Source organism: Corvus kubaryi, unplaced genomic scaffold (assembly GCF_017639235.1).
Source record: "Corvus kubaryi isolate FWS band 111438036 unplaced genomic scaffold, C.kubaryi_AGA036_p1.0 split1-131, whole genome shotgun sequence".
In the NCBI taxonomy this organism is placed as follows: Eukaryota; Metazoa; Chordata; class Aves; order Passeriformes; family Corvidae; genus Corvus; species Corvus kubaryi.
The window spans coordinates 16206039-16231888 of NW_024582073.1; the positions used below are offsets into that span (position 1 = coordinate 16206039).

General features: G+C 39.1%; 1 protein-coding gene across 7 annotated transcripts in view; it reads left to right on the forward strand.

The window, feature by feature from the left end:
* Window positions 1-24091: 24091 nt before the first annotated feature.
* The window catches only part of LCORL (ligand dependent nuclear receptor corepressor like), an 83233-nt gene continuing 81474 nt past the window's right edge, over window positions 24092-25850 (forward strand). For 2 of the 7 annotated variants that reach the window (XM_042053731.1, XM_042053733.1), the window contains exon 1: window positions 24092-24303. In XM_042053731.1, coding sequence (XP_041909665.1) covers window positions 24156-24303 — 148 coding nt within the window. In that variant the 5' untranslated portion in view covers window positions 24092-24155. Of the gene's footprint in view, window positions 24304-25205; window positions 25369-25850 lie in introns of those variants that run through there. The other 5 variants (XM_042053734.1, XM_042053737.1, XM_042053736.1 and 2 more) reach the window with 5 other exon arrangements.

The window sequence follows — 25850 nt, forward strand, 5'->3', positions numbered from 1 at the left end:
TTATTAGGATTAAGCCAAAAGACATTATTACCACAAATATAGTATTTATCATAAATCATCAAAAAGTGTTCATGTAAGTGATCTATGCCAGGATAATGTCACACCTGAAATGATTATACCACTTATAGTTGCAAATCTAAATGCTACAAGAAGTTAAGCAAGGAAACTGAATAAATAATAGATCTGTTGAAAAAAAAAATGAAACATCAGACATTAGAGGGGAAATCGAGTACTTCAGACATTTGCTACAAGAATTATTGTTATTTTTGTTTAAGAACTGTATATTTGTTTTGAAACAATTATAGAATGTGAAACCATCTTATAAACCCAGAAATCATACATTCTGTTTCAATTAATCTACTTCACTTGACCTGAACAACATAAAAGAATGCTTTTCAAGCTAATTGAATTTTGCTCTTTTTCCCCTAAGAAACTTTTCATATGTCCCAATTTCTATCCTGAGTCCTCCTACATTAATTTTACTCTGATTTTCTAAGTAGATTAGGTTTAGGTAACAGTACTGCCAATTGATATCTGTACGCTAGGTCTTCTAATAGCTTTTCATCCCATGACTACATTAAAGTGCAAATTTAAAGATATGAATTTCTACAAATGTGTCTGCTAATTGAGAGCTGTTTGAAGAAGGCAGACTAAATTGCATGACCCTATTTAAATCAAGACAGTGTAACTCCAGCAGTTTCCTGTTTTACAAGCAGTGTATACAAGGACTAAGACAGCCTCTGAATGAGCTGCTACGTGCCCAGCCAAACATGGAAGTGATTTAGGAATTAGAAGGAAAAGAGGGGGAGAGGACTGGAGTAATAGCACATCAGCATGTTCTGTGAGATGAGAGAGAGAGAATTAAGACACTGAGAGGCTAAAAGGTTGTTTCTACTGGTACCGTCCCTGTGTCTTTTCTCCCCCTTAAATTTTTCAGTATAGCCCCCAAAATGAAGTAGTCATTATTTTCACACTCCTAATTAAATGTTAATAAACTGGTGGTAAAAGCTGCATGAAAGAAGTATGTAAAATTCAGATTTTAGGGAGGTTCAAAGAGAGATACCTGACACCAGTAAAAAGGTCTTGATTCTGAGGACCTGCATTTTCTGACCCTAGCCCAACTGTAAAACAGGCCACCAGCTGCATTGATCCGTGTCTACAGTTCCTAAAGGCAAGTATCATGCCTCTTCATGCTTGCTTCTAATAAACACATTGCCTATAGGATTAACTGCCTTTTTGAGATGAACGGTTTATTCATCATTGAAAATTGTACGTGGACTGAGATATAAAAGTGGCAGGAGCGCCAAGTCTCTCAAAGAACATGCAGATGTCTTCCCAGTCCCATGTTGTGTATACAGTGCTGTAATCCTGTTTCAAAGAATGTGCTGATTTTTTTTCAGCCTTAAAGATCTAACTGGATTTTGTAGTTTTCAGTTATGACCACAGAAACCTACAGAACAAGTTTCAGCCAACAGTCCCAAGATCTACCCTGTTATGCTGTTGTCTAGTAGAGCTGTGTACTCCTCACTACCATGAAATAACAGCATCTGTATTTTCATTTTTATAATTTCACAGAATTTAATTTTTATTTGTTTGTTACTGCCCACAAATTTCCCTTTCAGAAAACCATTAATATCGGAAATAAAAAATGTTTCCAAAATTCCATGCTCTCATTTGCTAAATTCCTTTTAAAATCCCCTAGAAAAACAAAACAAAACCAAAACAAATAAGCAAACAAAATCACCTCAAAAACACAAATAAGAAAGATTACAAATTTCACCAAAAGATTTTTTTTCATTTGGAAAATACCATGATGATGATGAATTTTCAGCCAATTACAGATGACAAAAAAGAAGGTAGAAATACAGAGGTTGTTCAGCTCCATGGTTAAGGCTGTATGGACTGCTATACCTTCAGCTAGATTAAATATGCTTGGCTTCACAATTTCACAATCACAAATTTGAAAATAAAAATTCTTCATAAAATGACAGAACTAGATATACAATTTTTTGTATTTTATCTATAACTTTCAAATACAGATGCTTTATTCTGCAGTGTTCAGGCCACACAGTGAACAGGAAAGGGGCAGGCAATTTCACTGCAACTTTCAGTTTCAGAACTGCTAATGAATTGTGTTTCCTTCAATTCAAGAGCTGGAGCCATTGTTTGTGCATAACACTGCTATCGATTTTCTCTGTAATAGATATTTTGTCAGAAAATATAGTTAAAATATCTGGAAATACTTTTGGAAACATTAAAATAATTACCAGGAAGTGACTACTTTACTATAAATGTCTTAATGTTTTTTTAAAATTATTTCTTTCTACCGTAGAAGATTAATATACTTTAAAAGATGGTAAAATACCAATCATTTAGACACTGAAACTTCCTAAGGCTTCTAGTAAATCTAATGTAATGTTTGTGGGCTTTTTTTTTTTTAACTTTGTAGCTAAACTTTAGCAATAAATGTGAGGCAAATGTATGTATTGACAAAATATTACATAGCCTAGTGACTGTAATTTTATCTGTGTTGAGTAACCAGCTAGTACTAAAAGGGGGTTAGCTACTGTGAGCACAGGTGCTCATACGTATTTGCAAAATAGCAGCCTGCAACATGGTGCTTTTAGAAAAACAGGTTCAGCTAGGGAAGAATATGAAACACATATAAAAGAAAGAAAGTTCACCTTTGAGAAAGGAGTCTTTCACAGTGATTTTTAAAAAGGTTTTTTTTTGGCTGTTATTCAGAAACAATGATTATTTTATAGTTTTCTGCTTCCATCCTTTTTTCCAAACCCTTGAAGCCATACTTTTGTAAGAAATGGAAAAAAATTACTCCCCTCAGGATAACAGGAAGAAATTTCTTATGTGATAAAAGTACATAGTTCAAGCTCAGAAATACATGACAGACATTTATTAATTTATTTATGATATTTTACCTTCTACCTTATATGGACGAAAAATACTGTCAGAGGACCTTTTTAAACAACAGAAATTGTTCACATATTGTGATACTGCTTCAGTGGTCTTCTAAAAAGTGTTTTAGGACTTCTGTTATAGTTAAAAATGACATATACTTTTTATAAAACTGTAATAAAATATTTAGTACAAAATTCTATAGTTCTCTACTGAAAGGAATTATGAATCTTCAAAGGTCAACTATAAATATCTTTTCTCATGCCTTTGTGACTGAAAAGAGCTTCCTAGTAATGAGTATAATCTTTGTCTAGATTTTTTTTCAAGGAAATCACAAATTGGTAATTTCTACTTGTTAAATTCTTTTCTCTGTCTTGTTTACAGGTACTCTGCAAGGTCCATCCTTTCATAGCAAAGGAGAAAAACCTGTTTGAAAGGAGCAGCTGGCATCATTGCAAAGTGAACTAAGTCTATCTTCAGGGTAGACTTCAGGGAAAAAAAATCAGTTATGTTTCAGTGTGAAGCAAAGTGAAACAATTGTGGATTAATATACAAAAACACAGGAAAACCAGATTAACAGGTAGGATTGCAGTTTTCATTGTTTCCTTCGATGGATCTCACCCATAGCTGTTCCCAACATCAGAACAGATGTTAAATAAGTCCTAAAGTACAAAATAAGCCCTACTGATATACCTTTCACAATTACAATTAAGTCACATTTTTACATTAAATCTATAATATGAACAGATAGTAAAGACATTGCAGGGTTCTCATGCAAGTGCATGTTGTCTGCCATTTTAAGAGATCTCATGGAGTCTCTTTCTTTATGTAGTGCTATCCTTAGTGCAATCAACCAAACAAGACACTGAAATATGGAGCTGCATAAATCAGTAAAATCCATGTTAATAGGAGAATTCCTAACATCTAGGGGTTGGAGTTGTTTGGGGTTTTTTGATTATCATCCCTTTCTTAATATGGAGTGTAAAAATTTTATTTATATAATGAAAACTAGCAGAGAGGGAAATATATTGACCTTTGTGGAACAAAAAGTGTACTGCAATGAAACTACCGAGTAATCTCACTAGCTATCTCATTCTATATCTTGGCTTTCCTGAAAACCAAAAATTCTTTGAGGGATATATGTATAAATTTCTTTAAGCTTTCTCTACATATTTCAGATAAATAGATATGTATCCCATGTCCTTATCTAAGATAGCTATTACCAGAATAAACTAAACTAGGCTTTTCTTGATTATTCAAAAAGAGCACTCTTGAAGATGTTCATAACCAAAAAAAATGGATGTATGCAGGTAAAAGTGACAGAACTAGGAGCTTCAATATTATTTAAGCTGACACATTCAAAACATTTTATTTAGTCTGTGTGTGAAGACATGGAAGAACATAATTTTTTATTCCTCAACTACTCTCAGCCTTTAGATCCCCAGGAAACCAGGGTCTATCTCATGGCATTAGGTCAGACTTCTCTGAGAATAGGAATCACCCTTCAGGTGAGTATGACATGCACACTTATTCAACAGCAACCAAATGAGGAAAGATTTCAATGTCTTCTCTTCAGTCTGACTCAAAACTACATAGAAGAGTAGGACTTTTGGGGCTCTTTTTCCCCAAAAGTAGTAGCACAGGTAATCAGTTGACCCAAAATTCTTGCTTGTAAAGGTCTACCAGGAATAAGTAATACTCAAAGGCTGATATCATATATCAGCTTCAATAACCTGCCCAAAGAAAAACATGAATATAGAGCCAGAAGCAAGATAATACACCTCAAAATAACACAAAATGCAAGCATTGCAAGGGCTAAGTAACAATTATGCCAGACACAGAAAGGAAACTCATCTACAAATGGACCATCCACAACCAGAGCCAAAACTCTGCATGTGTAAAAAACAACCAGAGAAGTGCAAAATACTGCTTAAGTTTTAAATACAAGCAACAAACTAGAGTAACTGTTCCTCTTTTTCCTAGATGCCTTTGAGGCACTGAATGCACTCAGCTCTGTTACAGAAATCTGAGGATTATTTCATGTCAAGGAACTGGAAGGAACTGAAAAGAGTAGTAATTTTAAAAGAGTGCTAAATGCTGACGTTTCCAGTGCTCAAATCAATGCAGCTATAATTCATTCTGTCTGAACTGTTGCAATTATGAACATAACACAATGATTTATGTCGTTATTCCCCAATTAGTTTAATTCAGTATAAACCCACACAACTGCTGAGGGGGTTGAGCCTGTCTTCCCCCTTCCCTGTTCCTGTCCCCTCTCTGGTACTAGCAAAGCACTCAGGAAACACACATGGTGCACCAAACATAGATCTCATGTCCATGAAAATTACAGTTGCGTGTTTAGTTTTTAACCAGACCATTGTCAGATCCAGTTTGCCTTGCACCTCCAGGAATATTCAGGTCTACTCAAGGGAAAGAGCAAGAATGAACAACTAAAACTCTGCTAACTGCTGTTGGACCCCCAGATAATGGGGAAAACCTAAAAATGGAGCAAAGAGGCTGTTGCCTACTGTAGCCTTGCATAGGAGCAGTGACTGATTCCTCAGTTACCTCTCGCAGTTTATTTTTCTGCCTGTCATTTCATATAGTTTTCTGTTATTTAAGCAAAGTTCAGCTGCAGTAAAAATAATTATTTGAGCCTCATTAACTAATGAGAATAATTGCCTATTGTCATCTTTATTACATCCCTCCTTTTTCTTCTTTTTTTGAAGAATTTACTTCTTACAGTACTTCTTTCCCATAAGTTGAATAGGGTGAGTTTATTTCCATAGTGTCTGCTAACATAGGATGTTGGTTTAACAATTATGGATTAAATCCCTGTACAAATTAAATCAAAAGCATCTCTCTTATTGAATTGCTGCTTCAATTAACCCGTTGCCTTCAAATGCAGGAACTCTGCTAGAAGAATTCCAAGCCTCTAATGCTTTCTGTCTTGGAACCAGCATCCTTACTTGTGCTGTAACTTCCCCAAGTCCATACAGACTTTACAGTTTCTCTGACCTGCTGTGAAGGAGTTGTATTTTCCACCCCAAAAACACACAGATCTCCCCTAGCTGCCCTTAGACTAATTTAAAGACACATGGAGAATTTGGCAGAGACTATTGCAGTGCAGTGAATGGAACAACTGTAGTTAGTAAGGGCTTCATGAACAAGCCCATATTACAGTGTCACAACACAAATATATAACTAATTAACTAAATAATGAAGGGGAAACATAAGAACAGTTTCTAATGCCTGGGGAATTATAGAGCTTATAGCTGAAACAGCAGCTTTAAATAAATATTTCTTTGTTTTTGTTAATACTGGTTGCTTTATTTTAATACACATTTATATTAAAATCAATTAGAATGTATGTGGGATTTTGTGGCTATAATTTGTATTTTCTGCTTTATATGTCACTCACTCATTAGTTTCCTAAATAACAGAGAACACACTTAGTCAGTTGGCATTTTCCACTGTTTTAATTGCCTGCTGTGATATAATTATTGTGACATTTTGGGATGGTTTTAACATCCTGAATTAAATATTCTGACATCCCACAGAGCACTTCATGAAAACAGTCAAACTGTATTCAAGTCATTAGGAGTCTACAGTTGTCCTTTAATATCAAAATTATTTTTGACACAAAAAGTGCAGATAAAATTAAAGTGCTTAACAACTTATATCTTATGTCAGTTTTCATCTTTAAAATTTTAAAATGTTATTAGCATATAATGAGCAACTGTGGAGCTCAAAATATCACATTAATTTGCATTTTATTTTCCTTTTTTTTAAAGTAGCTATCAAAGAATGATACATAAGAAATCCTACCTACAAAGCTTAATTTTTGGTGAATTTTCAGAGCAAACTATCACACAATTATTTTAAAGAATAAAATAAATCACTTATTCTCATTCTTCTTTCACAATAGCTGTGAAATACTGTACATCTTTAAAAATTATTTTACTTGCCACAGAATAGTTCATGACTGAACATAGAATGCTTTGACTTTCAGATTAGGCTTATTTCTGCAAACATTAATTATTTAATGGGTTAAACAATGAGAATGACATATGTAAAATAAAACATTGTGAATTAGTTTCTAACAATGAGCAAGAATCTCTAAGAATAAGGTAAATTTACATAACGAACAGCCATTACCCTGTCTTGCTTTTTTCATCCCTGTTTTGCAAATAGTTTAGAAGCTTCCTGGTATGTGTTAGGAGAGCACAGAAGAGGTTTCAGGAACCACAGAGCCAATAAGGTCAGCTCAACACAGCACTCCAGTCCAGCCCCTGTGTCTCTACCATCACTGCTACAAAAGTGTGTAATCTTGTCAGGGACAGAAAGGGAGGTCAGGAGACTCAGGGAGGTGGGTACCGCACACTGGTAATCTCCAGTTTGCACCCAGTCCCCAACCTCTCATATGCTGCCTTCTGCACAGAACTGTATTAAATTGCACTATAATCACACTAGAAAACCACACATGACCTGCCACTTAACTTCCACGTGTGAGAGGATGGCTCCAAAGACACAAATTGCACGAGTCAATGTTTTAATATATACCTAATGTTTCATTTATACTTAGCACTGATACCCCAAAAACTCAAACAAAATCCTCAATTCATATTCCCACCCTTTAAGGACTAAGTAATTATTTCTTTTTATCTTAACTGCAAATTTAGCTAGTCTATGACATTAATCATTTAAATTTCAAAAGATTGCCTGTATTTTCCTGATACAGTTTTAAAGAAATGCATCTCTGTAACACTGAAGTAATATTCCACAAGTTTTAAATGTAATTATGCATGTTTATACAAAAAATATATTAGGCTATACAGTGAACAAAGTCCACGCAAGATGAGTGGCAAGACTTCATAGTTTGTGTGGAAAGACAGTAATCGGTAGAGAACCAGAACAGAAACTAGAAGTGAGGAAGCAACTGTAAACAGCACTATACTATGTTGGCATCAATTTGATAGCAAGAATACAGGAAGTGAAGTTCTTTCTGTTTCTTAGGCAGAATACAGAAAAAAATCTTCTAGATCAAGTCAATTATCTGATATAAATGATGAAGATGGCAGTATTACTGAGCACAGTGCACGCAAAATTAATGTCCATTGTAACTTTAGTGAGAACCTGGAGAGAGAGATAATGGAGATGCAACCAGGGGACAAATTTACAGCAAGGATGTTACTTTTATGTATACAATTACCTGTCTCTTCTGAGTTACAGCTTTACTTATATGAGTACTTATTTACTTTGTATCTTTCTGATGATTCATACTGACTTGAGCGTGCCCGTGTACTTACTACAATAAAATTTACTGAAACAATCACAATTATATGATCAAAATCTTCAATAACCCAGCTGGCATTTAATACTGACACTCTGTCCACACATCAGGCTTCTATGCAGACTTGAGATTCTTTTTCTGTTCAAATCATATATTCATTTTTTATACATCTTTAAAACCATTTCAGTGAGTTAATTACAATTCCAAACAGTAGATGTGGGGTTTAAAAGCCATAGGGTTTGCACCAGCAGGATATCTGAGCAAATATCCTGTTAACCTAAGTGAAACATGCAAAGATGTGGAACCAAGAAATTAGAGATGAAAAATAACATGGCTAAAATTAAGCCCACAAAACCTTTGTTTGCATTTATAGCCAAGAGCAGATCACCACCAATCTTATTTTAGTCTATTATTTAACCACTTTTCAACATGTTATATACCTTGGAATTCAATGAGACCAAGTTCAAGGTCCTGCACCTGAGTCAGGGCAATCCCAAGAACAAATACAGGCTGGTAGGAGAATGGATTGAGAGCAGCCCTGAGGAGAAAGACTTGGGGATGTTGACTGATGAGAAGCTCAACATGACCCAGCAATGCGTACTCACAGCCCAGAAAGCCAACCACATCCTGGGCTGCATCAAAAGCAATGTGGCCAGCAGAGCAAAAGAGCTGTTAAATGCCAGATGCAAGATTTCAAAAAGATTTTCTGAAAGTCTTATGGGATTTTTTTCTATTACAGGAATATCGACTAAATACTTTTGTGTTTATATGTTGAAAGATGCTAAAAGACTGTCTCCTCACTTTGCTAGAAAATAAGCACCCATTTAACAAAAAAAACTTATTGCTCTAGTCATTGAATTCATTAATTGTTCTGAGATAGTATGGAGTTACTGTCACTTTTTTACTTATATAGTTCTTTCAGGTATATCAAAGTCCTGAGTAAAATAATGCTCATGTTTCAACACCATCAGCAAGGTATTATGCTATTAATAAATTGGATCATTATCTTTACTGAAGGAATATTATACTACATTAGCATTTTTGTTCAATCAAAGAATACTGTTCTCAAGCATGTTTCCCACTCATTGCCGCCTACTGTGCTCCACTTCACAGCATGGAACTGGTTTAGAGTCCAAAATCTGAATTATTTTCAGATAAAACTAAGCTAGAAGCTATGGAAGCATGGGTAATAGTGTCCACTCCTCCCAGACATCAAGGCCAGGGGACAGATTACTCCAGGCCTAAGGAAAACCTCAAAAAAATATAAATAACAGGAACGTAATACACAAGCACCAGTGCATAAATCTACACATTCAATGAGAAAGCCTCTTGCTGATATGAACATAGCCTTTCTGTTCAGAGAAGTGCTACAGGAGTTTTGATGTTTAAAGGTACAAATCATTTAAACCCAAGACTTTTAAGAGAAATTATAAGCACTATGGTGAATGAAACAGATGGCAGGAAGTTTCTCTCTTCTTATTAGGTATATAATAGTATAGTGGAACATCAAGTCCTTCCTTGCCAATGGTTGACCTTCTAACTCTATGGGTTTCCCAAAATATTCAGTGATCCTTGAGACTTAAGCTTCTAGGTTATCTATGAAAAATCCTTCTTGACAATGCATCTTCACCTCCTAAATAAAAAATTCAACAGGGTGATTCAGACTCCACTCTTGGTTCCATCTGCAGGGATTTAAACCTCTCTCCCTCAGGAAATATCTACAACCATGAACCTCTGGGTGATATTGGGGAGAATGTGCCCTCTATCTGTACTACTGACACTGTGACATCATGCAGACAGGAATTTGTCATAAATTGGATCAGAAATGGAGACCCCAAATTTAACTTTTTGATTGGGGCATTTCTGTTAAAGGCAGGAATACTCAATAACACTCCGCAGGTTGTTGTAGCTACCATTACAGAAAGTGATTCTTAGCACTGATTTAAAAAAAAATACTGTACAACTGCATTTTGGCAGGAGTCTAATCCTGTGGTAAGTATTAGGTATGCTCTGAGAATACCTCCCAGATGAAGCTGCTCAGAGGATTTGGTAGAGAAATGGTTCCCAGATTGTTGCCAGACTAAGGTAGAACATAGGAAAACTCCAAGCAGGACACACAAAATAACAAGTGTCTAGACACATGGACACATTAAAACGAAAAGAAATAAAGGAAGTCAAGTGCATCTAGAATGAAACAGCTACTGAATAAGGTCTTTTTGGATCATACTTTAGGCTTCATGATCATAAGCCCCTTATTTGAGCTACTATCCAATTCCTCTGATTTTGAGATCTAGTAGTACTCTCCCTACAAAGGGAATAGCAGTATATTAGACAAACAGAGAGGGAAATGCTCTGCAGAAACTAGAGGAGATGAACAGAAGGAGGCATATATACTGCAAGCTGCATAACACAACAGGCTTTACCAAGGTGGCTTGAGCACTGGAAGCCAGTCAGTGAACTCACCCTGAGTGCCAGGCAGCTGTGCTTACAGACCATTTCCAGCCCCTGAGCACAGTCCTTTCGGACTGGGTCAGATAGCACTGTGCTCTCTGTGGTCAACAGGCATAGCATGAAACCAGTGCAGGAAAGAACTTTTGGTATGCACTTAAGTTCATAATTAGGAAAGTGGGTAAGTGGATGCTTGAAGCTAATCACCTGCTTAAGTGCTTTCCTGAATTAGAGCCATACACTGGTATGACTGATAACTATATCTTTTCATAGACTCCATTTTATAATTCTACACAGAAGCAGGGAAAGAAAGTATTCGGGTTAAAGGAAGGGAAACCAAGCTGAATAAATTCTATTCATGCTAGTTTTGTTAGCTTTTTTCAATGCTGTCACACCAGTTTGAACTTTATTTAGAAATCTGTTTGATTTTTGTAATTTGATATTGATATGTTTCTAAGCAATAGCCTATTTATACAAAAACATTTCATTTCCCTTTTGCTTTTTGTTTTACCTCATATTATAACAACTTTTACCATTTCTTACCTCTATTGCTAAACAGATACAGTTGTTAGGTTTGCAGTAATTCCAACCATAATTGTTCAGTGTATATGTTTCCTGTCCCTCACCCCAGTGAGAAGCTTTCTGAGTAAATATTTACAAGGACATAATTTCAGTGCAGTTTAATTAAAATGTTAATTTTTAAAGAACTGGAAATACATACAGTTGATATTATTAAAGCAAATTTTAAAAATCACAATAAATAAGAAAACATGAGCTAAAATTAGTATAATCCTATTGTTCATGGTAAACAACTGGACATTTATTCTTGAAAATGGTCATTCAGCATAGAATGTCTTTTGTTCACTGAATTCATACAAAACCACTTCCACACCTTTGTTGTGGTGTGGACATTTCTCCAAAATGTCATAAAAAGTGGAAACAATATTGTTAGCTGTTCTGGAAAACTCCCAGCTTTCCATAAATGTCGTTTATTCTGCTCACACCAGAATTGAGACAGATGTAGTTACAACAGTTACAGCATCAGCAAGGGCACCTATTAATCCATAGTTTGATCTTTGCTCTTTAAAAATTGTTGTTCAGGTTGTTAAGGACTCACTGCATTTCATTTCAGGGGTAGGGAACTATCCCTGTGCCTGTTACATTTCAAGCTTGGTATTACACTTTGCTCCAGAACAAAAAGATACCATACATAGCCTCAGTCTTGCATACTTTAAACCAAGCTTTACTAAACATTCACCTTGGAAAAAGTGACAAAAATGGTTAAAGGATGACAAAAGAAACAGTTATTTTGCAGATGCAGAGCTGAGAACAAAACAAGAACATAAAGATCTTTATTCTTTACCTACAGTTAGGTAAATTAGGATGGAATTATTAGAAGTGCGAACACTTGTCCACATAAGGCTTTAAGTTATACAAAAAAAGAACCCAAATTCAGCCAGAAGCTTGACATTAGCTCACTTTCCCCTTTTCTTAAAGTCACCCAAAGATATGATAGATTTATAATCCCTAAAAAGAAGTTCTTTGGGACAAATAATGAAGTAGAACAAACTATGCCTGTAACTAGAGCAAATTCAGAAATATCGAGACGTTTAAAAAATGGTCTGAGAACAAATCTGTCCCCTACCTTCTAAACCCCTAGAGGCTACAACCTTCCTTGAAATTAATTTTTCTTGCTCAGAAATTCCCCGAACTAAATACAGTCTGTACAAATGCCTCAACAAAGACAAATTTTTTCTATTCCCTCTGAGGCTTGACTACTTGAGTATTAATGCTACTATAACTTAACCCTAACTCTTTTACAAATTTGTTTCCTGTAGAAATTCACTATGTCCTCTTCCTCAGGCTCTTTCTCACCCTCCTAAAAAGGCAAGAATTTTTCTCATCAAGTAGTAAAGAAATCACTTATTGTAGTAATCCTATTATTTCACACTGACATCTTCTCCCAGGTGAATATGGTTAACTGGTCCCAGGGGAATTTCCCCCCTCTCTCTATGGACTTCACCTGAGCAGAGTGCAATGCCCAGAGCAGTAGAGACATGTAGCTGTTCTCTTTGTGCCCGGTCATAGATTTATTAACAAAGCATAACACAGAGTAAACTATGTACAAAAAGTTCAATTGACTATCATAATAAGCCTGGTTATAGTGCTTTTATTGGGTAATCAGGTTAGATAAAAATAGCCTTTGTGTTCTATTTTCTAATCTGAAATGCGTCTCTTTTAAAAGAAAGGGGGAAAAAAGGAAACAGATACTGATTATAGCTGTGCTGGTTTCATCTGGGGTAATTTTTTTTTCCAGTGGCTGGCATGGGGCTATGTTTTGGATTTGTGCTGAACACAGGGTTGATAATGTAAAGATGTTTTTGTTATTGCTGAGCAAGATTTACACAGTGCCAAGGCCTTTCCTGCTTCTTGTACTGCCACGCTGGCAAGGAAGTTGGCTGTACATGGGAAGCTGGGAGGAGACACAGCCAGGACAGGTGACCCAAACTGACCAAAGGGACATTCCAGACCATATGGTATCATGCTCTGTATATAAAGTCAGGGGGAAAAGTGGGGGACACTTGGAGTGATGGTGTTTGTCTTCCCAAGTCACCATTATGCATGATGGGGCCCTGCTCTGCTGGGGATGGCTGAACACCTGCTTGCCCATGGGGAACAGTGAATTAATTTCTTGTTTTTCTTGTGCTATTAAACGGTCTTTATCTCAACCCATGCGCTTTCCATCTTTTACCCTTCCAATTCTCTCCCCAGTCCCACTGGTGGGGGAGTAAGTGGCTATGTGGGCCTTGGTTGCTGGCTGGGGTGAAACCACCACAGGCTCTAATTTAGGGAATAGTGAGCTTGCATTTTGCATTTCTCAGCTCTTGTACTGGGTAATTTTTTGAATATATTTCACTTTGCTCTGATTCTTTCGAAGATGGCACATTACAGGGGTTTTTTATTCTGTTTTGGGTTTGCTTTATTGTTTTGTTGCTTTTTGCATCTTTTTAATAATAAATCTGATGATACTGCCTAAAAGCCCACAGTATGTGCTGAAGATAGGAGCATTAGTTATGTTAGAGGCAAGCGAGCAGATCTTCAAACAACCTTTCCATAAACTCCAGGATCCCCACTCCTCCTTAGCAAAAGATGCAAGAGGACTATCAGATCACTTAATATGTTTGAGGAAAGATGATTTATACATCATCATTTCTTAAGCAAGCTATATCAAAATTAAAAGAAATCTCTCTAAAATGAAACTTCAAGAAGCTTATGGAGCTTAGAGGTTTGTATACCTTAAAACAAGAGGATTTCCTTACAACCTCTTTCTCTAGCTACTCTAGCCTGTCACTTATACAAAGAAGCTGTATTTCTTCTCAATAGGCAGTAGGAAAGACTCTCATAGTGACCCTTTCTTTGCATATTTTTGCCGCACTGGTAAGATGTCACTCATCCATGTCTCTAATTTTTGTCATATTTATAAGAAGGAATGTGAAGGAAGAAAAATGTGTTAGAATATATTTCAATATTCCTTTCTCTTGACTTTAATTTTCATAGTGAGCTTTGCTTGCATGACAAGGAATTGCTACTGGGTTTTGCATGTGTACATAGGGATATTTATGTGTGTGTGTGTATATACATATGTGGTTTTGTTTCTGAGAGAGAAAAATCTGTTGCAGGTGATCTGGATTCTGCATGGAATTGAATTGTCTCTTCACCTTTAAGGTGTTTTTGTTGTTTTCAATATTACAAACTGGCATTTTAAGGAAGCATACTGGCTCAGAAAGATTTGTTATACCTGCATTTCTCTTCTCCATAGCACGTTATTGCTTGGCTGAATACCTCCGTAACTAAGAGGAAATGTCTTTCCAGATGATCTAAAGGGTGACCATTTTCCCATCTCTACAATCTCCACCACTGTTTAAGTTTTGATCTTTAGATAAACCTACTACCTCATTTTCTTTGCTCTAGTCAGAGCAGAGATGTGCTTCCCAGAGTAAATTCTAGCAGTAGATGGTATAGCTGATTCCTGTGTTGGATAGAACAGCTGAACATCATATACTGTAGGAAGGGTCACTGTGAAGTGTAAAAGAGAAAAGCAAAATCAAATAGCTAGTAGCTGTCTAGGTGCATGGCCTGTTTGGTGACCAGCTGTGTATCCATGGAAGGTCTTATCATGAGGGCCAATCTGAATTCAAGTTTCTCCTTCATTTGTTTCTCCAGCTTGCTTTTGTTTCATGCCTTCCCCTTGGCTTTTGTCCTCTACTGTGTGTATGTTTATCATCTCATCCTAGGTATGGTTCTTGTATTATCTATTGTATAAGTAACAGCGGCATTACTTTATTAGCAAACTCCAAGGTTTCACTTCTAGTGAAACAAAATGCATCCCAAATAATATATGCCGTAAAGAGTGGTGATAGAAGTTGTGTAATAATATTAAACACTTAATGATGAACTCTCTTCGTATCAAGACATCCTTGGATGACATTGATTTGTCACATGCTGTGTAAGACTGTTTATGACAACTTTGATCAGAAGTACTCAAATTTAAGAAACAATCAGGCCACAGATGGCATTTAATCTAGTCTTTGACTGAATTAATTGGTTTCATAATTGGGTACACATGGAGCTCTTTAAACATTAATCACAGTCCTCTTAGATATCTTTAACAAGAGAAAGTATGGCAGTTCTAATCAAATGCTTTGTGAAGCTGAAAATAACCAGAGAGTGTGTGTCCTAGGAAAAAAACCCAAACCTCAGAATGCTGTGATTGTATTTAGTTCTGCAGAGATAAGAAACAGCAAGATGAGAATTAGCACGTTTTGTTGAATTTAAGAAACATTTTGTAACTGCACGGAGGGAGGAAACTTGTTACTGTTATCCCTTCACTGAGCACAGAATTCAAGATCAAAATTGCTTTGGATTTTAAAAGCTTATGCAATTCCTACAATGATTTTTTTGCTAAATCTATTCTAGTTTCATAGACCTGTAGATACAATAATAAAGGACTAGAGACCACTTAAACCATCAGCAACAAATGCTGTTGGCTTAAGACATTCCGAGCACTTCCTTTGATCCTCCAGTCTGATGGAGTAGTTGAATATCACTAGAATCTATATTAAGGAAGCAACACCTGTTTGATAAATGCTGAGGAAAAGCTGATTGTGAGAACGCATAAAAGGCTAAGAATATGAGAAATAAACTAAATAGGGAGGGCTTATTACAAGGGTATGAAAAGTACTCACTATGAAACCTTGTCAGCCAAATCTGATGAAGTGATGGTACAGCCTCATCTTGTAAAAATGTTTGTGTAACATTTAAGTGGTTAATTTTTTATTTTTAATAGTAAAACACTACAGTTAGGATAGAGTTTCTACCTTAAAGAACAAAACATCATCAGCTGTAACACTTGCATTACAAATTCTGTTTAAAACCAGAAGATAGGAGCCTCTTGGCTTTCCTTTGAAAGAAACTGCAAACATTATAGTGCAGAAAAGGTTGAAAACATACCTTGATTCAACCCTAAGCAGAAAGGCAAGAAAAAATGCAAAAGGGAATGCAATAGACTCGAGAGAATGGATGGAAAAAGAATAGATCTGAATCACTGTGGCACTGGGCCCATACCTGAAGGAGAGGGATCCCAGCATTGCTCTGACGTGCTGCACACCAGCTTCTCAGCCAACTTGTCCTGCACTGTGGGGAGGTATTGCCATGGAATATAGATATCTAGCTGTGCAAACATCCTTCATGGCAAACGGTGGGAAATTAAACACTTAAATTTTAAACAAGAGGAGGAAAAGGACGAAACCCTCAAAATGTTTGTTTTTTTAGGGGAAGTTGCCTTGTGTAAGATAGAAAAGGAAAGGACTACTTCTCTTTGTATCTCAACCCATGAATACTTGAAATTAAAAAGGCTTTTTCAAGTATGATCAAATTATGGGAAAGGACAACAGCAATATCATGCTTTTTCTCATGATGATCTGCAGTAGATCATCTCTGCTGTTTATTTTTCTCAGCAGGAATCCAATGAGGAACTGTTCAGTTTGCCATATTCAGCCTACTGTGACTTCATTTTTTTTTAGCTGAGGGGAATACTTAATGTAGTCCTTAAAAGGAATACTTAATATGAGTCTACACTAGTTCTGTTACTTTCTTTGAACTAGCCTAATACAAAAACAGTCTTTAAAAATCAATGTGAAAATGGTAAATGTAAGAAAATAATAAAGTTTAAAATAAACTACTTGAGAAATAACATGAACAACGACAAAAAAAAAAACATTCCAAGTTTGATTTTAAAACCTCAGTATGAAAAAAGGGAAAATAAGAGAACATCTTGGTTATGTTGAATTTACTGCCTTTACAAAATACAAATGTTATTTTCAGTACTTTTGCAGCACTACTGAGATTGATTATAACCATGTGAAAAGATACTTATTGAGAACCAGCAGACAAAAACCCAAATATTTCAAGAATGCAGTTATGTGAAGAAATCTAAAGTCACAGCAAACTAAACCCCACAACACTGATCTAGCTACTGAAAGAGTTGCATTTTCGTAATAACCAGGTCCTTTTTTTTCAACTTATTTTGTGTCTGAGAAATCATATTACTCTCTCTCTGTTTTGCTGAAAGGATAGTGAATTTCATACACAATATTCCTTCTTTTCTTTTTCTTCTACTTTTTTTCAATTCAGGAAGTTTAGCTTGAAAATGAAGTTATGGAATTGGTAGAAAAACAGGGAAAGGGGAGATTGGTGGGGGATTCAGAACATAACCTAAACCACATGCAATTCTGCTAAAAGAAAGGTTATACATAAAATTGATAAGATGAAGCCTAAAGATGTAATAAAAATAGTTATTCTAAATCAATCCATGAATATTTCTACTTCAAGAGGCAAAAATTCTGCAAATGATGTTACAGAAAATAAACTGCTTTACCCAAGTGACTACCACCCATAGTGGGTTCTGCTTAGGTTGGTTATAAATTGCAGCCTATTCTGGAAACTGCAACTGGAAAGACGTGCAAAGGACTCCAAAACATGGCTTTCTGCAGTAAACCCAAAAACCTGTTACAGGAATACACTTTCCTCCTCACCAATTCACACACACATCCACTCCTGCGGAGATGCTAGAGACCTAGGAGGCGATACCCTATGCTCTGCTTCCTGGCTAATGGCTCTCTTGGAGAAGCCAGCTTGAGAACTGGGTGTTGCTTATGTGATACTGTCCCTTTCCATTTAGATTGCAATCCTTCAGGAAGAAGGAACAACCTCCTGTGATGCTCCACACATGCTGTATCTTGTCACATGCTCTGTTGATACAACTTTCATACAGGGAAACCTACTCAAGGGGACATTTCATACAGAGGGGTAGGTTTGGGGGAAAAAACTTCTCCCTTAGCTTAAATAATAATTAAGCTGTAGTCTGCAACAGAAGTAGCAGTCATTGTCTTACTTAGCTCTAGCAAGTTCTTAGCTACTGTAATTTTAAAAGTTATTCAAAAAGACATAAACAGTTCTATGTCTTTTCAATTATAACACAAGTTTGGATTACCAGTGCATTCTCTGACGGCTGGCTCAGTATTTCATGTCCATCTCTAATATTAAGCTGCAATTAGTGATCTATTCTCTCTGGATTTAATAGCAGTATATTTTCAGCTGCCGAGTTGCTCTACTGATGGCATACTTAAATTACATGGCCACATGGGAAACTTTAGAGAGAGTGAGTGACATTACTCGGCTGTGTGGAACATAGGATAACAGTTTAAATGAAAGGAAAAACAGCCATATTTGATAGATAGTGCTATAGAGACATCACTTAGGAGTATATATCGGATTTTACCTTCCCTCCAAATTTAATTTTAATAGTCGAATAATGACATATTAAACCAGAAGTCTAATCTATAGTAATTTGTTACTTTTTGGCATTTCAAGCTGACTGCTTTCACTAACACACCTATTTCTGCCAGACTACTACTGAAACAAGATATACCATCTTCATAGGAACACTTTGAGAATGATAAATGTTTTGAATTAGCACTGAACAAAAGTTTCTGTTCTACTTGGTTTTTATAACACATCACTGAGTCTTTCATATGGCTGCATATTAATATTTTATTTCACCTTATAAGCCTGTGTTGTTTAAAGTCCCATTTTTTTCTACCTTACTGAAACAGCTCTGCTTTGAGGAACAATTTGATAAAGTAACATGATTTTACTACGATCAAGTGTGCTCGGCTCACCATAAAAGTTGTGTGATCGTTCTTCTAGCTCTAAGGATTTGTCTAAATACAATGCAGCCTTCATACATGTGTGCTCTTGTGTAGCAGAACATGCATGTGATGAAACCGTGGCCCTTCGGCCCTTTGGCCTCAGATCCTTAGTCTCTAAAGAGTAACAGTAAACAAAGACCTGAAAATAACCCATGAAAATTTCATTGTATATTCTCAAATGGTATAAGCTGAGACCTCTATTCATGTTTTAGTTACCCACATAAAACCAAGTGCATCTATTTTATAAACATTTACTGTAGAGTTTCATTATAATGCTTGCTTGCTACAAACAAGGCTAGTTTGATATATGGAAGTGACATCTCTATTTAACTATAGTAGCTGATATAAGTAGACAGAACATGAAGAATATTGGTATTCTTGAAAGCCTGCCTGCTTTTCACTAAGCTAATTAGATGATGTGATAAGAGCGCATCCACTCAGATACAAACTTTATTTCACCTAGTTAGATGCTCACAGATTTAACAGCACTACTGCTAGAACACCAGAATCATATTTCCATTTTTTAACTTCCTATACAAAGGACAAAGATGTTTGTAAAAAATGGTCATCTGTCTGAAATAATCATGTTTCATGTACTTAGAATTAGGTCAATAGCAGGAGCAGAAATGCGGGCAGTGGAATCAACTAATGCCAATGAGAATCACAAAAGCAGACCCTGTAATTAGGAGACCAGCAGTATTTTTAATTGTATATTCTACTGAAATACACAGTCACCAAACACTAATTATATAGCCCAAGATATACCCGATATGTGTGATGTGATTTTGGGGGCTTTCCTGTGCAAGGCCAGGAGCTGTACTCAATGATCCATATGGATCCCTTCCAACTCACAATATTCTACGTACCCTGAAATTTCAGGTGTAAACAGATCATTTCTTTCTTCATCTGTAAGATACTTGATATTAAATTATAGTCTCTCCACCCATCACCATTTCTAAACTATTTTGAATTTTATATGAGCACAGAGATAGAAAAGTTCTAAACCTGGAATGCTTACAAATTGTACTTCTTCCTGGTGATCCAAAACCAATGAGGAGACCTGAAATTGCCTGACTTTTCTGCTCTGTTAAAAAGCTCATTCTTTCACTTGTGTATGAAATGGAAATTTTCCAATTGTTCCTATTAGAGTTTGATCTTTCATTTTCCCTTAATGTCCCTTCATTTTCATTTAGAACTGATGAAAATGCAAAGAAATGTTTGGGGTTTAACTTTCAAGGCTCACAGGGCCCTTAACCCAGATATCAGCAACATCTGGATTATGAACATATTTTTGTGTATCTTTGCACTGATTGAGGTTGTTATGAAAATTCAAAATCTAAACTACTAGCTTAGGGGTAATATTTTTACCTGGGCTGTGCTGCTTGCCACCACAGTCAGGGAAGTGATAGCTAATGGGCTGGCCCCTCTCTCACAGCATTCTTGCTGCACTCCTCTACTGCTGCTGGTCCAGCTGCCTCTGCTGAAGGAAAAAGAATAGGTTGTACATCAAACTTGGAATAGTGGACATATCTGCTGTCTGTGTTTGTAAGTGCAAACTAGTATTCCCACTACTTACTAAATAACCCTTACTCAGTTTATCAGATTCTGTATCTAAATGACCACGTCAGTGTTTATGATGAAATATCCTCTAGTGTCATTATTTCCACCCTTCTATTTTCTGTTGCAGTGTATCTTTCAAGTATCAATTATTATCTGCAATATTCATTAATAAAGCTATCACACAATTCACCATTTAACCCCTTCTGTTTTACCAAGACACTGACAATTTCAAGGTTTACAAATTGCATTCATGAGAGAGAGGAGCTCACCACTGAAGGATGTATTCACCTGCAGATTGCATCTGCAGAAGGCTTGATACAAGGTTTTGACTGTTCGACTGTTTTAATTACACTTCATCATTGCCCTCAGTTTCCATAAAGCAGTACTCATGTGACAAAGAGCCATGCAAAGCTGTCTGTACAGGAGTGAATTTCACCTTTGGAGATTAATTACAAAGAGGTTTTGGTGCTGAACAATTTTGCAATGTTTCAATAAGATAGTTAAATCTCCCCAATGTGTTAAAAAAATTAATTCAAAATGTCAGATTTTGATGGGGTTGTGGTACCAAACTGTAAGCATCTGTGACTATTTTAACTTCTCTTTATCCCCAAATAAATAGGAAATTAAACATACAGGAAGAACAGCAGTAATAATTCCTGTCGCTTCAGAAAAATTGTACTGGACTTTGTCTCCAGAGCCATTTCTAGGTAACTGGCACTCTGATCCCATAAAAATTAGCTAGGAGAGGCAGCTAAAATTAACTAAATTGAAATTATCCCTCACTGCTCCAGCTTCTGCCCTCAATCAGCCTTGGAATTTTGATCCAACCCTTGTCCAGAAAACTGGAAATGTTTCTATAAAATGAAGTACAAATACACATAAGAAGTAATCTCTTGGCTGGAAACTCATTTTCATAGAGAAGAAAAACCAGTACCGTTAATGTAAAAATAACATCCCTGAAGGTTTGATGAAGCAGGATCCTTGGCTTACCTGGTTCAGTTTTGTTCAGAAAAATAAAACATCTCCAAGGGAGGGAGTGGTGGAAAACTAGTCTCTACAGCATATCTGATTGCTAGGCAGTATTTTCAGAAGGACTAAGAGTTCAAAACCTAGGCAACTATAAAAATTCAGTTGGAAATGCTTTCGTTCTCCTTTTCTCCTCCTTCTGTCTAAAATCTGCCCACCAAGCTTTTTAGTTTTGTTACGTTTTTCTTTCATGCCTGGAGAAGTCTCTCAAACAGGAGAGACCTTGAAACTGTAACAAATATTATGTTAATTTTGCAAAATGAGAGGGGGGGTGTAGTTGCTTCCCTACTCTTTATTTAATCATAGAAACCTCAAAATAAAACTCCTCAGATGGGGGACATTTGAGTGCCTGTGAAACTGATTCATGTCACACAAGCTCAGGGATTCAGTTAAACACCATTCATGCATTAAGCTCAATTAGCTGTTTTACAGAAGTGACAAAGTTTATTTTTATGAAATTGTTTTACAAAAAAAAAAGTGATCTGCCATCTGTTCCCCAAGTTTTGTTTGTTCCAGTGGAAGCAGAACTGATCTTCAGGGCAGTCTTCTACAAGCAATTCCTGAATGTTTTCTTCACCCATAAATAAAGAACATATTTATGAAGTTCAGAAGGAAATATCCACCAGGTAAGGTTTGCATTAGAAACCAATGCATGACAGATATTTTTTAACCAGTCTTACAGCAAAAAAAATTTTTTACAGGAGGGGTACTATTAGTTTGAAACTGATGCATTATCCAAATAAAGTTACATTTTAGTTTGTGTGGATTTTCTCTTCTCTGAGTTACCTTGGGTTTTGCCATTTCTTTGAGGCAAGACTGAAAATTTTTGTTCCTGTTTGGAAGGCCAGTATGAGACCCAAGGTACTTGCAACAGATCTGAGGCGAAGAAGGAGACTGGTAAGTTGCTGCTTATTTATTGCTGGCTGCCATGATGAAAAGCTAGAGGAAGCAACAGGCTGCCTTTTCACCTGCACTTCCAGTCTTGCCATTCTGAAATGCTCCACTGAAAGGTGGTAAGGGCTCCACTCCCACACAGCGTTTCTTCTGACAGTCTACACAGATAGGTAGAGGGATGAATGTGTGGGGAGCTACTTCCCCTTCATTGTTCAAACTTGAAGCTCTTGTGCAGTTTTGACACAGTATTGCTGCTTTTAACTCTGCTCGTGTCTAGAACAAGAAGAAAATTTGGTATAGATTGAGTGATTTGGTTCTTTCCAGCCTTGTTCCTTCAACCCATATAGGGGAGTACGGGGAGAAGCAATGGTGCCTTGTCTTTTCTCTGGCCTTATTAAATCCTGTTTTCTATCACAACCTTCAAATAAACACAGAAAATGTAATTTCTTGCTGAAGTAACACTGCTTACATAGACTGCTATGAGAAGGGGAGCCAGGGGGAGGAGGAGTCACTCAAAGATGCACCAGGACCTGAGAAAATTGCAAGATCTTGATTTTTCTGTCTGGGGAATTAAAGACTGCTAATTGCTCTCTTGCAAGGCATGGGTAGCGATTGTCACATTAGACTCGTGCGGAGGGATACGTGTCTTGTGCTGGAGGCACAACACGAGGGTGACTGTGCAGAGCAGCACAACCGCCCATCCAAGTGGTTGTCAAGTGCTCCAAGTAATCCAATCTGACGTGTGTGTGTTAACTTTCTTGCAGTTACCTTAATTCGACTTCAGTTTGTAGCTTGATAGTAAGCCTTCTCAGGCGTGCTCCCAGATACTGAACTAAACTGATTTGGCTCCTAGTTTCCACGCTAGTCTTTTCCAAAGGGGTGGTGGGAGATAATGCTGAGTGACGCCAGTCCCCAGCAAACCTCCCTGCCCGGCTGTACACCCCCATAAAAACTGGACTGAAAGCAAAGCCGCTGAAAACAGCCTGGTGAACTGGGCAGTAGTTCAGAGAACTTTGAAAATCTCCCTAGGGAGTGAATGTGGCGAGCTGGTTCGGAAGGCACACCGCTGTGTGACAGCCGCGTCCGTGCGGTGGTGGCAGGGGTGGAGAGGGAGCGGGCTGGCGGCAGCCAGGGGATAGGTGTGGGCGAGGGGCTGGAAGAGGTGGCGGGGGCACCTGAGCCAGGAGCCCCGCTCCAAGCAGCGCCCAGGGCAGACCGTGGGATGAAGGCGAGACCCGCGCCGGTTTTTGAGGTGCTCTGAGCGCGCCGCTGTGAGGCACCGCGGCTGCTAGCAGCGCCGGCCGCGCTGCCCACCCGGGGAGAAACCTCGGGGGCGGCGCCGCTCCCCTCCCGCACGAACTACAGCTCCCGGCGTGCCTTGCTGCCGCCTGCCCTGGCCGGGCCGGAGCAGGTGGCGCACTGCCCTGCGGGAGCTGTAGGCCGGGGGACATCGATGGGCAGCGGGGCAGTGGCGGGCAGGGAAGGGTTGTCGGTGCTCGGCCCGGCCCGCGGTCTGTGGGGGAGAACCGGGGCTCGGGCAGGGCGGGCGGCGGGGCGGGGGCGCTGCAGGGAGCGGGGACGCGCGTCAGCCACCCCGCCAGGCGGCGCGCGCGCTCCCCGCGCCGGATGCTGCGGGGGGAAGGGGGGGCGCGAGCGCGCGCCCGCCCCACCCAAGGGGGGGGGGGGGGAGGGAGAGGAGCCGGGGGAGCGCGCGCTCGTATGTAAATGAGCGGGCGTGAGGTCAGAGGCAGATGGAAAAGGGAACAGAAGGAATGGCCGCCGCGGCTCCCGCTCCTCCTGCCGCCGCCTCCCAGTGCCGGAGCCCCCGCTGCACGGCGGAGCGCAGGGGAGTCCGCCGAGAACTCGACTCCTGGCGGCACCGGCTCATGCACTGTGTGGGTAAGAGAGGGGGCGGCGGCGTGTCCCGGCTGCAGCGGGGGCACCGAGGGGCGGGGGACGGGGCGGCGAGCGTGGTCTGAGAGGGGAACGGGCAGCCGGGCGGGCGAGGCTCTCCGAGCCCGGGTCTGTCGGGTGGGCGGAGAGGGGGAGCGGGGATGGAGGAGCACCTCCAGCGGCTTTCTTGGAGGGCGGGAGCGGAGACGGGGTATGTAGGGGAGAGCGAAGGTCCTAAGCCGCCTCCGGGCAGCAGAGGGTGGGTGTTACAGCTTCGCCTGGGGCCGCTGGGTCCCTCCCGACACCGCCGACCGAGACCGTTTCTCGGCTCGGGTCCTTTTGTCTCGGCTCCTCGTCGTTCGCGCGGTGAGCGCCGGTGGCTGCCCCCCTCCTCTCCTCTCCTCTCCTCCTCCATCGCCAGTGCCTGGGGGGCGGAGGGGGGAAGGGAGCCCGCCTCTGTGTGTGTGTCTGTGTGTGCGTGCGCCTTTAAGAGGGAGCCGCTCCTGCACTGACGGTTGGGATTTGAAGTTTTCCCTCCCCCTGGAAGTTGTCATGGCGACGGCAGCTCTCCCCCCCCGCCCCCGGGGCTGCCCCGGTGGCTCTCCTGCCGGGAGGTTCCCCGGGTCACGTGACTCCCCGCGCGTGTCCGGCTGGCGGGGGCGCGCGGGCACCGGCGGCGTTCCCGCCTGGAGGAGCCCCGGGACCGGGGCTGCTCCCACTGCGCTCTGCCCGGGCAAATGCAGCCTCCCCTCCCGGCCCCTGTCCCTGTACGCGCTGGCATTCGGCACGTGTGCCGCCTCGGGGCGGCGGGCGCTTCGGTTGGGTTTTTTGTTTGTTTGTTTATTTGTTTGGGGAGGTGGGGTGTGAGCACTGATGCCAGGAACTGCTTGTTTGTATTGTTTCAGCAGACATTTCCCTTCTTGGGGAAATAGAATCCTTGATCTTCAAGTAGCGTGTTAGAGTCAGTGCCGATCCTTCCTGATGGCTGAGCGGGGAAACACATCTAGTGTGGCTGGGAGGGTGAGCAGCACTTCATTCAGTGTTTCTGCCTGCACTTGAGACAAGAGCAAAGTAAGAAGTGAATACCTAACAAGCTGGTATACCTGTATTTGCAGGCAATTAGCACTGTCCGAGTTCGTGGATTTTTTACAATTTTCAGTAACCTGGTGACTGCTTCATACGCACAAGCTTCTTGATCTTGCTGTGTTGCCCCAATAACACCTGTAAACACCTGTTATAACACCTGTGTATATGTTAACATGCCTGTGTATGCTTGCACTGTCTTTTTAGCTCTCCGAGTGGTAGTATTGTTTAGAAAACAGTGTTTATGTATTTCTGTACACTACTGCCCTATATAATGCTTCTAATAGAAATGCAGTTTAATTAGAATATATAGGAGAGGCAGTTTATTGATATAGATGCTGTGATAAGGTGTTAAATCTGAGAATGGATATCTCTCACAAGTGTCACTTTCTGTGGTTGCCTTTTATCTAATGGCATTTCACTTAAAAATTTAAACTAAAATCCTGAAAGTCTGAAGGGACATTCGGGTG